This window comes from Sceloporus occidentalis, unplaced genomic scaffold, assembly GCF_023333645.1.
Source record: "Sceloporus occidentalis isolate IW3139 unplaced genomic scaffold, rSceOcc1.0.p SCAF_2, whole genome shotgun sequence".
NCBI lineage: Eukaryota > Metazoa > Chordata > Lepidosauria > Squamata > Phrynosomatidae > Sceloporus > Sceloporus occidentalis.
Window position 1 is genome coordinate 123,043,778 of NW_028316982.1, and position 16,628 is coordinate 123,060,405.

Sequence of the window (16,628 nt, forward strand, 5' to 3'; positions counted from 1 at the left end):
CCATTTCCAAGTTCTCTTTAAGACTTGCCTCTTGTTCTAAAGACAGGCTGTGGCCTTTATTTGTGTACAACTGCAGCTCCCTCCTCGCAAAAGACTGTGTGTTTGTTCTGTGAAGTGCTCTAGTATGTATAACAGGTTTTTGCACACACTGATTGGCTAGTTAGTGGGGGGTGGAGTTATAATTTAACTATAGCTGACAATGGCATCCTCTGCAGCCATGACTGTAGTCCCTCTCATTGAGATTACCAGCAGTCATCCAACTAATGCCAAAGTTGGATGAAGGGTAGTGAGTTGGGCCACTTCTACCAGGTAGATGGGTTTGGGGGTCCTTATTAGCATCTTGGCCAAATGTTAACTGCTGTCCAGTGGTTCCGTTTTAGTGATTGCATATGATACTTTTTGCATTTATTGTACTTTGCAGTTGAAAGCAGAGAAAAGATAAAAAGTGTGAGAATGAACTGAGGAGTGAATTTTTCTGTTGCTAACCTGCCTGTACTGTTCTCATTGCTATGGGAGGAATAGGTCACACGTGAGCACTTTGATTTTCTTTGTTTGTTTCTGCACTATGTAACCCTCGGAAGTCCATTTTACATTGGCCTTGCCTTGATGGGGATTATACCTGAACCTAAGGACTCTCCACATATTCCAGCAATGAGGAATTTGATCACTGGCCAAGGGATAGTCTGGGTAGAATTGGTAGCCAATTCAACCCTGGCTACAAAAGGATGCTGACTCTTATCAGCAAAAGAACTGGAAAGGTTCTCTCCTGTATACCATACGCTGCATCATTTACCACCGATAAAGCTTATGCACTGGTAATAATTCCTATCTGCAGCTACACCTAGTCCTGAAACAAGATAGCAGGTAACAGGGGCAGGAGTTTTGCAACTAAGTCAATACCCATACCACCATGATATCAAAGTGATTATGGAAAAATGGAGCATTTTAGTGGTATGCTGAAATATTTATAAACTGGAAAGCAACTACAGACAAGGCAAATTTAATTTCAGGTTCATAAAAATAATTAAAATATTGGCCATGCTATAAACAGCTGCTAGTTTCCTATGGTGTGGGGGAATACATTGTATGAATTGAACATAAGGTGGCAACAGCTGTATATAACACGCTTTGTTGTTGTTAACTTTCTTTGACTCGCTTCCAACTCATGTAGGTCCTCTATGGTCATTATTTTTGTTTTCATTATGTTCAGTATTAAGCCTGCCTTTGTACTTTCTTCTTTGACTTTGTTTAGTAATTGTTCCAAGTCCACAATGTTTTCTGCTTTAGTATGGTGTCACCTGCAAATCTTAGATTATTGACATTGCTTCCTCCTGTTTTTACTCCTTTCTCCGAGTCTAAGCCTGCTCTTCATATGATATTTTCTGCATAAAAACTGAACAAACAGGGTGAAAGGATGCAGCTTTGTCTGACTTCTGTACCAATTGGGAACCATTCGGTTTCTCCAAATTCTGTTTTAAAGTAGCCTCTTGTCCTAAGTGCAGATTTCTCATCAGGACTATCAGATGTGGTGGCACTGCCAAAGTATCCCATAGCTTTTCATGCTCTATGCAGTCAAATGCTTTGCTATGGCATATTAACCACATGCTGATTTTCTTTTGGAACTCCTTGGGGCACTCTTATTACTTATTGTATATTTGCAATGTGATCCCTACTGCCTCTTCCTTTCCACTTGCACCTCTTGGATTTTTCTCTCCAGATTCTAATCAACTCAAAATTAGTCATGGTGTTGCTTTAGGAGCAGTTAAGCCTCAGCAATACAGTTAAATTACGTTAATTTTGTCAGCCCTTCATGCCTATAGCTGCACACAACTAAGTTCCCAGTGATCTTAGTAAAAAGGGCAGATTGCAAAAAAAGGAAAGCAACTCCCATAACAAATAAAGGCAAATGGAAATTTCTCCACTAAAACATCTTCAAAACCCTGTGTCTTAAGACTCTAGATACACTCAACAGACAACCTAAACTCTCATGTTGAAACAACAACCCCTGCTATGTAATCTATGTGCATGATGAGCATGCTTCAAATACAACTTTCTAAATCCACCCTTATCCCATGCACTTCACACCTTGCAGAGCACTCAAGACAACCCGCTATAGTGTGTTCCAAAGAAACTGTATGCTATTTAAAAATCCTCCCATAGCCAAGATAGGCCAATGTCTCCCTCAGAGAAGATGTTGGGTAACAGAGAAAGGGAGCTCTATTGCCACTAGCTGAACAGAGGCATCCCAGATAGAGGTAAACTTGCATTAAACCCTGGAAAAAGTAATGCAGAGCATAACCATCTTCATGTGAATGTAAGAAATTCAGTGGACACAGTGGATAGCTGAGTATAGTTAAATGTTAGCAACTTCAAAATTCAGTTCACAAGACGCTATCAGGAGAGTTACCTGGCATCACCCTCATTCAAAATATATAAACAAACAAAACATTAATTGCAGCTCCTATCCACTGAATAGCAGAAACAGGAAAAAAAGCAAAAGGATAAGTATAATATCAAAGAAGGAAGCATAATACAGTACTTACTAGAATATTTTTCAGAAAAATATGTAAACAGATATATCTTACCCCATATTGGCAAGTCATCTATGTACATCTGATACCAATAGTGGTTTTTGATGGCATAAACAAAAGCATCTCTTGTTTGTTTATCCAGGTCTATTTCACAATACGTGGTCTGCATTACATCATCTGTGGAAATTAAAACAATGTGTCAAACGTGAAATATCTAAGAGGAGTAAACTAATCTTAATATCAATGCTATCATAAGGATTTGTTGAAGGAACCCACTATTTAAATATAGTTATGTTGACCTAAGACATATGAAGCCTTTATGCTGTGTTGATGCCTAACACTCATGATTCATCTCAGACAAACCCCACCAAGAAGGCCCTAAAATCCACTCACAGATAGACATCAAACCACATAATTTTTTTCTTAATATAAAACTTTTATTGATATTTCATATATACACACATATACATACAACAGTGAGAAATTCTTAGAAATCATACAGCATATTGGTATCATTTTGCTTAACTGATCTTCTGTTAGTGAAGCATTTTTCATCAAAGACATTATTAACAAATAATACAAAAAGAACAAGTAAACAATTTTCCTTCAGTATCAGGCCTATTCTTCAATGTTAACCTTTCTCCTTGTTGTAAATGAAGTCCAAAACACATTGCAGAAATAATCCAGTTTGAGAGTGCTTTAACTATCCTGGCTCAGTGCTGTAGTTTATTTTGGCACCAGAGCTCTCTGACTGAGAAGGCTAAATGTGTGTGTGTGTGTCTAATATGTTTCTATTTCATTAACTTCATGGATATTAAGTTTGTGACAAAGAGTTAAGGAATTACGTTAAATTGGGCCCAAAACACACTGCAGAAATAATCTAGTTTGAGACCACTTTAACTGCCCTGGCTCAAGGCTATGGAATCCTGGGAGCTGTAGTTTTGTGAGACATTTAGCCTTCGCAGCCAGAGAGCTCTAGTCTTGGTTTGATTAAAAATGCTTCACCAACAGAAGAGCAGTTAAGCAAATGATAGCAATATGCTATACAGTGGATCCATGTTATACGCTGGGGTTTGGTTCCAAGATCCCCCGTGTATAACAAAATCAGTGTATGCTCAAGTCCCATTAAATATAATGACATACCAAAATGGTGTCCCTAATAAAAAATGGAACATCAAGGTAAATTTATACTTTTTTGGAACATTTTCAAACCGTGTATGCTTGAATCCGTGTATAAAAAATCCGTGTATAAGAAGGGCCGACTGTATTATATTGGATTATAGTATACTGTACTACTTTACAAAAATTGACTTTCTGTATGAAAATTTGTGTATTGTCACTTGTACTCCTTAATAATAAGCCATTTACCACCTCTGTAATTTGATTTTTACAATTACAGAACACAACATTCACATACAGTCGCCCCTCCTAACTCGGGGATCTGAGATCTGAAAACTTGCATATCCACGGAGGGGTGACCTCTGCTATTTTCTATGAAATCTTTTTCTTTCTTTTTTGTTTATTTTCAATGGCATGTGTGCCCAGGCCATGCACACGGGGGAGCACCCCATTCAAGCCTATGGGGCTTGAATATGCGCAAGCCTCCGTTTTTGCGGGGGGGGGGTTTGAAACAGATCCCTCACAAAAAAGGAGGGCCAACTGTAATTTGTTCATCCCCATGCATTCATATAACTTATATTTCCTTTCCCCATACGTAAACTTAACTAAAGACTTAAAATATTTTGTAGATTCATTAACTTGCTTCCTCTTTGTTTCTGCTAATATGTATCCCTTTCTGCTATTCAAAATAAAAAAAAAATCTGTTAGGTATCAAAATACAAAACGTCGCATCTTAGAAAAACTTTTTTGTTTGTTCTGTCTTCTAAAATGTTTGTTAATATATCAATCTCTGCCATATCAACTAATTTAAGTACCCACTTCATCTGGGGTTTTGTACGTTTTCCAATTTTGAGCAGATGTTAACCATGCCACCGTTATCATATATACAATTATTTGTCAATAATTGTTTTTGCTGGGTATCCAAAATACCTAAAATATTTAACAAATATAACACAAGGGTCATCGGAAATACTATATTTAACATTTTAGAAATAGAAATATGTATCATGTTCCATAAGTTTTTAGCTTTTTGATTCCAAGCTCATTCCCAACTTCTCAATTTTGGGCCCACTTAACCATATTTTTATAGTTTTTTGTGGTTTTTTCAGGCTATCTTCTCTGAAGATGCCAGTCACAGATGCTGGCGAAACTTCAAGAAGAAACTCTTACAGAACATGGCCCGAAAAACCCACAAAAAACGATGCCGGCCATGAAAGCCTTCGACTTCACATTAACCATATTTTCTTTGATTGTTTCCTTTTCCAGGTCTAATTTTTTCAACATTTTGTATAATTTAGTAATTACGTGCCTTTTCGTGGATGTAATACACCAAATTCGGGTGTTTTTTACCCCCCCCCCCCGGCTTCAATTATTTTTAATTTACTATCTATTTTGAATCTTCTTGAGCACTGACGATGGAGAAACCAGTTACATATTATTCCCTCTTTACTTAAGTCCTCTTAAATTGACCGTTCTCTTTTTAGTAAATATTTATAGGTTAACCATTTCCCTTTAATCAAACTCTCTCTCTCTCTCTTGTGAAAAGCTTTCCATGTTGGTATCATGTTATAAAAGTTTATTTTGTACCTCAACCAAGTTTTTAATAATGGGTTTCAAATAAAATGATTTCTAAATTTTTTATTAATAGTATGCTTTCCATACCTTACGTACGGGTGCCATCCATAACACAAGTTAAAACCTTCTAATTTTAAAAGCTTCCCATTTTCAAGATTAATCCAGTCTAATAACCAAAAGAGGCAGCTTGTATGTTAGTACCATTTCAAATTTGGAAGGCCTAAACCTTTTCCTCCTTAATCTTGCATTGATTTCCACTGCATTCTCAGCTTCCTTCCTGCCCATATAAATGTTGAGATTTCTTGGTGCCATTCTTTGAATAACAAACCATTTGCTATTACAAGTGGGCCCTTGGCATCTGATTGGGTTTGGTTCCAAGATCCCCTGTGGATACCAAAATCTGTGGGTGTGCAAGTCCCAATATATTCAGTGACATAGTAAACTGGTGTCCCTTACATAAAAAGACAAAATTAAAGTTTGCTTTTTGGAATTTGTATATTTTTGAATATTTTCAAGCTGTGGATACTTGAAACTGTGGATAAAGAATCTATTGATATGGAGGGCCAACTGTATAGGCTTATGTTGGAATAAAAATAACATTTTCAGGAGAACATTCATTTTAATGGTCAAAATTCTTCCTAACAAAGATAAATCCAATTTGTTCCATTTTCTAAGATTTTCTCTTATTTGAGACCATTTTTTCTTATAATTATTCTCAAATTATTATATGCCTTTTTTGTAATACGGTGTACCTTTGTTTACGCGGGGAATCCGTTCCGGTCTCCCCCGTGTAAAACAAATACCGCCTATGCTCAAGGCCCATTTAAATGAATGGGCCTCATGCACGCTGCAGTGCGGCGTCGGCGCACACGCGCCACAGGCGTACACCCCATTCATCCCTATGGGACGCACCGGGCCTTCCTCTCCACGCAGCTTTCAGCGTATGCTGAAAGCCGCGTAAAGCATGCCCGCGTATGACGTGGGTGCACTGTATTAAGTAAACTTTTTTGTATTTTGCAAAATTCTCCAATTCTATTTCTTCTTTTCTTGTTAGATTTTTAGTAATTATAACATGTTTCCTTATTAATATTTAAACTCACAAATTTCCAAACTCTTCTAGAATTATAGTCAGCCTTCCAATACTTTCTATAGGATTTTCCAAAGGTATAATCAGATCATCCACAAAGACATGTAGTTTGTAATTTTGACCCCCAGATGGATAGGCCTTTGAGAGAATCTTCTATTTGCAATTTATTACTCAAGATTTCTAATACAGGTATAAATAGTAAGAGACACAACAATGCCCATGCCAACTGCCATTCATAATCTTAATATAGTTTGGTTGGAAATGTATACTTAAATTTCTTTCTAAAATTGATCTGGGATAGAAATTTCAAAATTGGATTCAGACCATTTACAAAGATCAATCTGCCCAAATATTAGTTAATGAAAGTAAAACCACATCATTTTTTAATATCTGCACCCATGCTTCCCAGGCTATCTGATGGGAAAGGATAGCAATTATTGCTTTCCATTCTCCCAAGGGATAGGCACTAAATGTTGCACACTGTGTACAATTCCTTTCTTCTTTCCTGGAAAGTTAGCAGGAAGCACCAGCCAATGGCTCAGGGATGGGTGCAATCCAGGAATTATCAAGTTGAGTAGCACTGGTCTACACTAAATAACCAATTTCGATTCTCCAACGGGGCCGGAAGCTGCTCCGAAGTTGTCATATAAACGCCACACCCCCAAAGCAGTAAGTCCATCATGTAAATGCCATGATCCCAAAGCAGCTGGAATCCGCTTTATTTGGCCCATGCGTTTCAGACCATGGGTCCCCAATTACTTGAATATCTTGGAGACATTAATCTAAATCCAACTCTTTAGAGGAGACTCGCTGAAATCAATGGGAAGTTAGTACACCAACATTTGTGCAAGTTCCAATAATTCAATGCATCTACTTAAACTGGTACTAACAACTGAGAATGGATAGCACCGCCTTCATTTTTCAATATTATTTTAACTGTATGAGCCGTAAGCTTCAAGATTCAGCGAAACTAGCACAAAGTGTATCAAACTGTTACCAGATATAGAAGAAGGACCCACATTCATCCTGCTTCCAAGCATTCAGAGTCTGGACACAAAAGGTTACTGAATCAAGTATATTATCATAAAGTAATGCCCTCAATTGCATGGGACTCTGTTAGCTTAACTGTAAGCAGCAGCTCTGCCAAAGCTGCAAGAGCATCTGGCCTGAATTTAAACACCAAAAGCTGCATGAGCTAAGATGCTTCCAGCAAGCCTGCAGAATATATATGGCAAATGCCATTAATCCCCTCATTGGCATGAAGGTGGCACTTTTTATGAATTCCAAGGATAATTTATCTGCAGTGGGTGGGTTAAAAAACAAAACAAAAACAGATAAATAAATGCAATCTGAAGAATGAATTGGATATTTTCTGATAACACCACTCTTATCATATCACTGATAACGTCACATGATGGAAAGAAAAGGATTCCCATACGGTAAGCGTTTCCTTCACCTTAAATGGAGGCTGCATTTGACAGCATTAGGAGAAAGAGCTTCACTCGGCCAGAGAATGGAGTTTTAGAGGATCCTAGAATGTCTATTCTCACATTGTTACCAGCCACATTTACACCTAACATAGAACAACTTTTATATTACTCAAATTTTGGTTACACGTAAAATACACATTTTGTTTCTGAAAATGATCCTGATAATTTCTGAGTTCTATCAGTTTTACTTGATGTCAGAACTACGTGACTGACCCCAGGTCTATTAAAATAGATAAACCTAGTCTATGTCTCTCAGGTATTTACACAATCAGAAGAACAGTAGAGACACATCATATTTTGTCTCATACCTCTGCTTGTACAATGGCTACAGCCTAGTTGGTACTTTTTAAATGTTCGCTGAGAGCTATTCGACAGTAGAACACTGTATCTTATGTAACAAAAACTTATAAAACTTGGATCACTTTGATATAATGCAACCTGAAGTTGACATTTTATGCTGATTAATTCCAAAATTTATAATCTCTAAGAATGCATAAACTAGGTGTATGATTAGTGACTGTTGATTTAGAGTGTTCAATATGTCCTATACAGTGTAAAAAAATTATATTTATTCACTCTTAATTTAATTCAATATAGAGAGACTGATCTCAAAAAACCTGACAAAAAATCTTTAATCCTTCTGGTCCCACACATTTTGGATAAGGAGTACTCAACCGGTAATAGTTTAATGTTTAAGGGCTTTCACAAAATGAAAGGTAATGCAGTTTTGACACAGAAGCAGCAAATGAATCTAACCTGTAATGTACAAATATTTATTTAAAGTCTTTTAAATAGCCTTGGTGGTGCATAGTTAAATGCCTGTACTGCAGCCACTCACTCACAAACCATAAGGTTGTGAGTTCAATACCAACGAAAGAGCTCAAGCTCGACTCAGGCTTGCATCTTTCCGAGGTCGCTAAAATGAGTACCCAGATTGTTGGGGGCAATTAGCTTACTCTTTATAAACCGCTTAGGGAGTGCTTAAGTGCACTGATAAGTGGTGTAGAAATGTACTTTTTATTGCTATTACTTTTAAAAATAAATACTGCATACAACTGGGAAATGCAATATTCCAGGTGATGTACACACACTATACTTGATAGAATATGACAGCTGCTTTGAAAAGAAAACAATGACAATGAAATTGAATGGTTAGACAGCTAACACTAGGAGGTAGTAGTATGCTGAGCTGCCTTCTTTTCCCCATTGATTCAGTAACAAAGATGGCCACTGCCAAGTAGCATGAGAGAAGGTAGGAAGAACATGCCAACCTTAAAAGCTTTAATTGATATAATGTTCCCATGACTTACCATGATTAAAAAATGATCACATTACAGCATTATATGCCCTTTCCTATGTCTCTGCAAATTTCTCAATGAGCCTCAATCACACAGGAAATGCTAATCAGATTCAAACCCTATAGGACTAACATTATAAATAGTACTGGTTAATAACAAGTGTCAGTCAGCATCAACCAATCCCAAGTTCAATGCTGGTGTAAGTGTTCACTAAAATGAAAGCAGGTACAGGAGAATTAATACAGGAGATGCTGGGGTATGAGACCCTCTGGCCTGCTCTTGAGTTTTTAACCATAACTGAATACTCATGGAGTCAAAGTGAAAATAATATGACAGCAAGAAAAGCAACCAATAAATAATTGTAAAGCTGTAAGTAAACTTGACTATAAGAATATCAAAGCAATATTTTAGTACAGGAAAAATAATGTACAATTCAAAAAACCTTAGCAACAGCAGGGGATTTTTTTACCTTTGAATTTAATGTCCAAACCACTGAACTCTAGTTCAACTCCTTGAAGCGCCTCTCCCAGTGTTTCATGGTAGTGACCAATGCTTTTCTTTGATCCACCACAGAAAGGGAGAGAGAAGTATTTGTATGTCTCCTGGCGATTGTGATATGGTCCTACAGTATTCATCCATAAAACAACTTCTTCTTTATCTTGGTACTGAAAAGAAAAACAATCAATGAAAAATAAATAAAAGAATTAAAATAATAAGTTAATTCCTCAATGTGGAAGAGATACTCCTGGGGACATAAGGTGAAAATACAAGTTGGAAAATGTAAATAGAATTGCAATGGCTAGGGGTAGCAATGAGATGACCTCCAGATGTTCTACACTAAAGGTCCACCAGCCCCAGCAAGCATGGACAATGTTCAGCGATTAGTCCAAATATCTAGATCATGGATAGGTAATTCCTGGCCCTCCATATGCTGCAAATACCCTAAATGCACTAGATCCAGTCAGATCTTGGGAGCTACGCAGGGTCAGCCCTTGTTAGTACCTGAATGGGAGACTGCCAACAAATACCAGGTGCTGTAATAATAATAATTATTATTATTATTATTATTATTATTATTTATATCCCGCTTCTTCCTCTTTGAGGATCGAGGCGGGTAACAGCAGAGTTAATACAATGTACAATAAAAACAACAAGCCCCACAAGACCCCGACCCAACCCTCCCTCCCAACTATAAAATTAAACAGTAAAACATGGTTAAAAAGTACAGAACAATACATCAAAATTAAAAAACAAACCGCAAATAAGAAAAACAATAAAAGGAGGGGGATTCAATTGATTCTGGACATTATCAATCGGGGAAGGCCTGCCGGAAGAGAAAGGTTTTTGTCGCCTTTTTGAAAGCTTCGAGTGAGGATAACTGGCAAATCTCTTCTAGCAGGTAAGCTATATTTCTAAGGAAGAAACTGGCAAAACCATCTCTGAGTATTCCTTGTCTAAGAAAACACTATGAAATTCAGAGGGTTGCCATACGTCAGTATGCAAGTTGAAGGGCACGCGCGTGCGTGCGTGCGCGCGCGCACACACACACACACACACACACACACTGTAAGACTGTAAATCTGACCAGTCCTGGTCAGAAGAGCTAATGGTGACAAGGTGAGGGAAGCAACCAACAGCTGGAGGTCTACAAGTTGCCCACTCATGACTTAGAGGACACTCAGCTGCTTACCCTAATATAGTTTAACCAAGATTAGTTGTAATTTTTGTATTGGCCAGAGAAGATCCAGCAGTTTCTCCTGATTTCTAATATTCTTTACCCATTCAATGTTAAATTTCCACAAGGGCACATTCTGTTGTCCAGTGGAGAAACCTCAGTCCTCTTATGCATCTTTAGTAGATATACAAATGCTAAGAATTACTGAGCTTCTTTCCAACCACTTAAAACAGTCACAATTTAACCCAAAAAATACCCCACTATGAAGAATTTGCCCACCACCTCACACAAAGTGTTGACACAGGTTCAGCGGGTGTAACTTTGGTCCCTGCTTGATGGATACTTTTCACCTTTTACAGCCTGGGGATGTGGACAGGATCCTTGGAGAAACAAGAGCCACTGTATGTGTACTAGACCTTGGACTTCCTGGTTTATTAAACAGGCTAGACAGGTAATGACTGAGTAGATAAGGGGAGCGATGAATGCCACTTTACAACAAGGCAGGGTACCAACATGCCTGAAGGAGGCTACTGTAAGACTTCTGAAAAAACCTTCCCTGGATCCTACTATGCTGAGTCTCTTTCTGGGAGAAAAGCGGCATAAAAATGAAAGGAAGGAAGGAAGGAAGGAAGGAAGGAAGGAAGGAAGGAAGGCCAATCTTCAACACTACGTGTTTGGGCAAGCTACTAGAGAGTGTGATGGCTTCCCAGCTACAGGGATTCCCAGATGAGACAAATTATCTAGATCCATTTCAGTCTGGTATCAGGCCTGGTAATGGGACAGAGACAGCTTAGTCCTCTGCAGGAGGAATAGGAGTTTCACAAAAGGGAGATATTGATGGCACAGTTTCAAACAGTTCCAATGAGAAGGGAAAATGTGAGTATCTCATGTCTAACTAAATATTTTTCAACTGGTAAGTTTTAAAAGTGACATGTATAAGATATTGAAAAGGGGGAACCAACAAAGAGGAATTTTAAACAAATAGCTAGCTCATGTAGGGGAGAAAGTCAGAAAAGCTAAAGTGCAGAATGAGCTCAAGCTTGCCAGAGAGGATAAGAATAAAAAAGGGGTTTTGATTATGTCTGTAGCAAAAGGAAGGAGGAGGAAATGGTAGGGCCATTGTGTGGAGGAGACAGTGATAACTACTCAAGAACTTCTTTGCCTCAGTTTTCTCACAAAAGGAAAAGGATGCCTAACCTGAGGGAAATGGAACAGTTGACACAGCAGGGAAAACGCAGCACCCAGAATAAGTAAAGCGGTAGCACAGGAATACCTGGTTAATCTAAATGAATTCAACTCTCCAGGGCCAAATGAGCTACATCCAAGGATATTAAAATAACTGGCAGAAGTAATCTCAGAGCCACTGGCCATAATCTTTGAGAATTCCTGTACACAGGCGAAGTCCCAGTGGACTAGAGGAGGGCAAATGTTGTCCCCATTTTCAAAAAGGGGGAAAAAGAGGAACTAAACAACTACCATTTGGTTAGCTTAACATCAATACCAGGAAAGATTCTAGAGCAGATCAGTACAGAAACAGTCTGTAAGCATTTAAAAAGAAATGGGTTTCTCAAAAACAAGTCATGCCAGACTGATCTTATTTCTTTTTTTGATAAAATTACCAGCTTGGTAGGTGAAGGGTATACTGTTGGTGCCATATTTCTTGATTTCAGTAAGGCATTTGACAAGATGTCCCATGATATCCTTGCAAACAAGCTAGCGAAATGTGGGCTAGACAAGGTAACTGTTACATGGATTTGTGGGTTGACTGCCCGAACCCAAAGGGTGCTCAACAATGGCTCCATTTCATCCTGGAGAGAAGTGACCCACAGGGCTCTGTCCTGGGCCCAGTGTTATTCAACATCTTTATCAATGATTTGGATGATAGAATTGGGGATATACTTATCAAATTTGCAGATGACACCAAATTAGGAGGAGCAGCTAATACTCCAGAGGACAGGATCAAAATTCAACATTACCTTAATAGATTAGAAAGCTGGGCCAAAACTAACAACATGAATTTTAGCAGGGAAAAATGTAGGATACTACACCTGGGCAGTAAAAATGAAAAGCATAGATACAGGATGGGGGATACCTGGCTTTACAACAGTATATGTGAAAGGGATCTAGAAGTCCTAGTAGACCATAAGTTGAACATGAGTTGACTGTGATGCAGCAACTAAAAAAGCCAATGCGATTCTAGGATGCACCCATATAGTGTCCAGATCGATTGAAGTAATAGTGCTACTCTATTCTGCCTTGGTCAGGCTCCACCTGGAATACTGCGTCCAGTTCTGGGCACCACAGTTCAAAAAAGATGTTGAGAAGCTGGAGTGTGTCCAAAGGAGGGTGACCAAAATGGTAAAAGATCTGGAAACTATGCCTTATGAGGAGAGGCTTAGGGAGCTGGGTATATTTAGTCATGAGAAGAGAAGGTTAAGAGGTGATATGATAGCCCTGTTTAAATATTTGAAAGGATGTCATGCTGTGGGTAGAACAAGTTTGTTTTCTGCAGCTTCAGAGAGTAGGGCCCAGAGCAATGGACACAAGCTACAGGAAAAGAGATTCCACCTCAACATTAGGAGGAACTTCCTGACAGTAAGAGCTGTTTTTGTTTGCTTTGTTGTGCTTCTGAGAGTGGTGGAGTCCCCTTCTTTGGAGGTCTTTAAGCAGAGGCTGGATAGCCATCTGTTGGGGATGCTTTGATTGTGAGTTCCTGCATGGCAGAATGGGGTTGGACTGGATGGCCCTTAGGGTCTCTTCCAACTCTATGATTCTTGCCTACTCCAAGTACTGGATGGATAAAGTTGAATCCCTGTCAGTTCTGCTGGACTTCTTAATAGTTTTTTGATACCATCAATCATCGTATCTTGGCCACATTGCTGGGGCGAGGCTTGGAGGTACCATTTTATAGTGGCTCTGTTTTATTTTTCCCTGCAGGGCCATTCCTGTAAGATTCTTGTTTGACTTGACTCCTCCACCACTTGCCTGCAGTGTCCCTCAGGGTTCTGTTTTGTTCCCTATGTTATTTAACATATACATGACACTTCTGGGAGAAGTTGTCCAACGTTTTTGGGATCAGGTATCACCACTATTGCTGATGATACCCAGCAATATTACTCCGTTCCATCCAATGCCAAAGAAACTGTTTCTGTGCTGCAGTGCATGGCAACTGTAATGGGCTGGATGGGGGCAAAGAAACTGGTGCTCCTGACCAGTCAATAGACAGATCTGGAAAATAAGGATTCAGACAATATTAGATGTGGTTATACTCCCCCTAAAATTGCAGGTTTGCTGTTTGGGGGTACTCCTGGATTCAGCCATGACCAGGGGTGGATTTGCCCAGTTAAATGTCCCCATTTATGGAGAAGTGAGATCTGGCCACATTAACACATGCCTTGATGACATCCCATGTGGATTGCTGTATTGCAAATGAGAACAATGACCATTTGAACCCCAGTCTCCAGTTGTAATCCAGCACTCAAACCACTACGCAATGCTGCCCTGGAGTCTGTGTTTAGGGATATTAAAGCGGCCAAGAGGCTGTGCCACTCAGACTGAGAGAGGCTCCAAATTTCATATCAAGCACTGTAACAATAGCTGTTGTTTCTGCAGATTTGGTTTGTTGGTCAAACTTAACTAGATGTAGCTTTTTACACCTAGTAAGCAGCATAGTTCTTACCACAAACTATGGCAACCATGGTGGAAGAATTCAAAGATATAGCCATGTCAGTCTGTGGAATCAGTCTGTAGAGAGATCTTATCGCCCTTTTGACACTCACTGAGAGAAAGAAGTTGGCTGCAGGAGCTCTGCTAGACTTCAGTCTACTTCCTCAGATGCAATTGGATATAATGCTAATGATAATAACAACATAGAGAGAGAGAGAGATCTTGTAGCCCCTTAGAGACTAAAGAGAAAGAAAGAAATTGGCAGCAGGAGCTTTGCTAGACTTCAATCTATTTCCTCAGATGCAGTTGGATATAATAATAACGATAATAATGTAAAGAGAGACCTTGTAGCACCTTTGAGACATAACTGAAAGAAATTGGCAGCAGGAGCTTTCCTAGACTAAAGTCTGCTTCCTCAGATGGATATAATAATCATGAGAATAACAATAATAATAGTGTAGTAGAGAGAGATCTTATAGCATCTCTGAGACTTAACGCAAGAAAGATGTTGGCAGCAGGAGCTTTCCTAGGCCTTTTACAGACTGCCAGAATAAAGCTGCTTTGGGTCTCTTTGGAGGTATGCTATTTAAATGATGTGTGGGTCCTAAGAGTCCGGAGGTTGCGCCAAAGCCACACTCCATTCCTAAGCACTGGAGTGCAGCTTTGGTGCAGCTTCCAGATTCTTCAGATGCATGCATCATTTAAACAGCATACCTTCAAAGAGACCCCAAGCAGCTTTATTTTGGCAGTCTGTAACAGGCCCTAGACTGCATCTAAGGAAGGAGGCTTAAGCCTAGGGAAAACTCCTGCTGCCAACTTCTTTCTTTCTGTCTTGTCTCAAAGGGCCTACAAGATCTCTCTCTCTACATTATCATTACACTCATCCCTCCATATTTGCAGCTTCAATATTTGATTATTCACAGATCTGATTAATACGTTCTCTCTAGGAATATCCAAGTCCTCCAATGCAACTCTATGGTCAGCTTTAACTAAAAGTTGCACTGAAAGACCTAGAGATTCCTAGAGAGAGTACTCCACTAGGCCTTTGTAGCTCCTCCAGCGCAGTTCTATGGTCAGTGTCTGTCAGATGTTGACCACAGAGTTGCTCTGGAGGACCTAGAGATTCCTAGAGAGGTGTCCTCTCAGGTAAAAACGTTGTGTTGTTATTTGCGGTTCTTCCACAGTCATGGGGGGTCTTGTGCGAAATATATATATAGAGAGAGATCTTATACTCTGAGTCTCTGACCTTTGAGACTAAACTGAAACAAATTGGCAGCAGGAGCTTTCATGGTCTTCAGTCTACTTCCTCAGATGCATTTGGTCCAAATTCCGTCAGCTCCAACTGCATCTGAGGAAGCAGACCGAAGTCTAGCAAAGCTCTTGCTGCCGACTTCCTTCTTTCAGTGAGTCCCAAAAGTGCCCCAAGATCCCTCTCTGCTTTATCATCATCATTATATGCAAATGCATCTGAGGAAGTAGACCGAAGTCTAGCAAAGCTCCTGCTGCCAACTTCTTTCTCTCAGTGAGTCTCAAAGGTGCTGCACGATCTCTCTTTACATTACTATCATCATCATCATCATTATTATTATATGCAAATGCATCTGATGAGGAGGTAGACTGAAGGAAAGCTCCTGCTGCCGACTTCTTTCTCTCAATGAGTCTCAAAGGAGCCCCAAGCTCTCTCTCTCTCTCTCTCTGGCGCCTGGTTTTATGGGGAGCGAAGAGGCGGGCGCAGCGTTGGGCCAGTGAGTCGCCCTGCCTGGCCTCGGTTCCGGGAGGGCTCATCATCCCTTGGCCCTCTTCACTGCCGACGGAGGAGGAGGAGGAGGAGGAAGCCAGCGAGGCCCAGCCAGGGAGGGGCCTTCCCCAAGTGGGAGCAGGAGGAGGCCTATACGAGGGAGGCTCACCGTGTGCTCGTGCTCGTCGGCCCGGGCGCGCAGCACCAAGAGGCCCGCCGCCGCAGCCAGGCACCACAGGAAGCCCGCCGGCGCCATCCCCGTCTCCGCCGAAGAAAAGGAGGAGAAGGCGCCGCCGCTTCCGCCGTTCCCGCCACGTCATCCGGGCGCACGCCGGAACAACCGCTAACCTACGGCGGCCGGCGGCGGCCAAAAAGAAGAAGACGCCCAAACGCGAAAAGGAGGGGAGCGCTGCTGCCTTTGCTGCGCGAGGGAATGACGTCACACGGCA

At 40.1% G+C, this 16,628-nt stretch overlaps 1 protein-coding gene across 1 annotated transcript in view; it reads right to left on the bottom strand.

The window, feature by feature from the left end:
- TM9SF3 (transmembrane 9 superfamily member 3) overlaps positions 1-16,532 on the bottom strand; it is a 44,964-nt gene extending 28,432 nt beyond the window's left edge. The window contains exons 1-3 of the mRNA XM_089510821.1: positions 16,349-16,532; positions 9,570-9,765; positions 2,586-2,708 (exon numbers count right to left, since the gene is read on the bottom strand). Of these exons, the coding sequence (XP_089366947.1) occupies positions 2,586-2,708; positions 9,570-9,765; positions 16,349-16,435 (406 nt within the window). The 5' untranslated portion in view covers positions 16,436-16,532. The remainder of the gene's footprint in view (positions 1-2,585; positions 2,709-9,569; positions 9,766-16,348) is intronic.
- Positions 16,533-16,628: the final 96 nt, after the last annotated feature.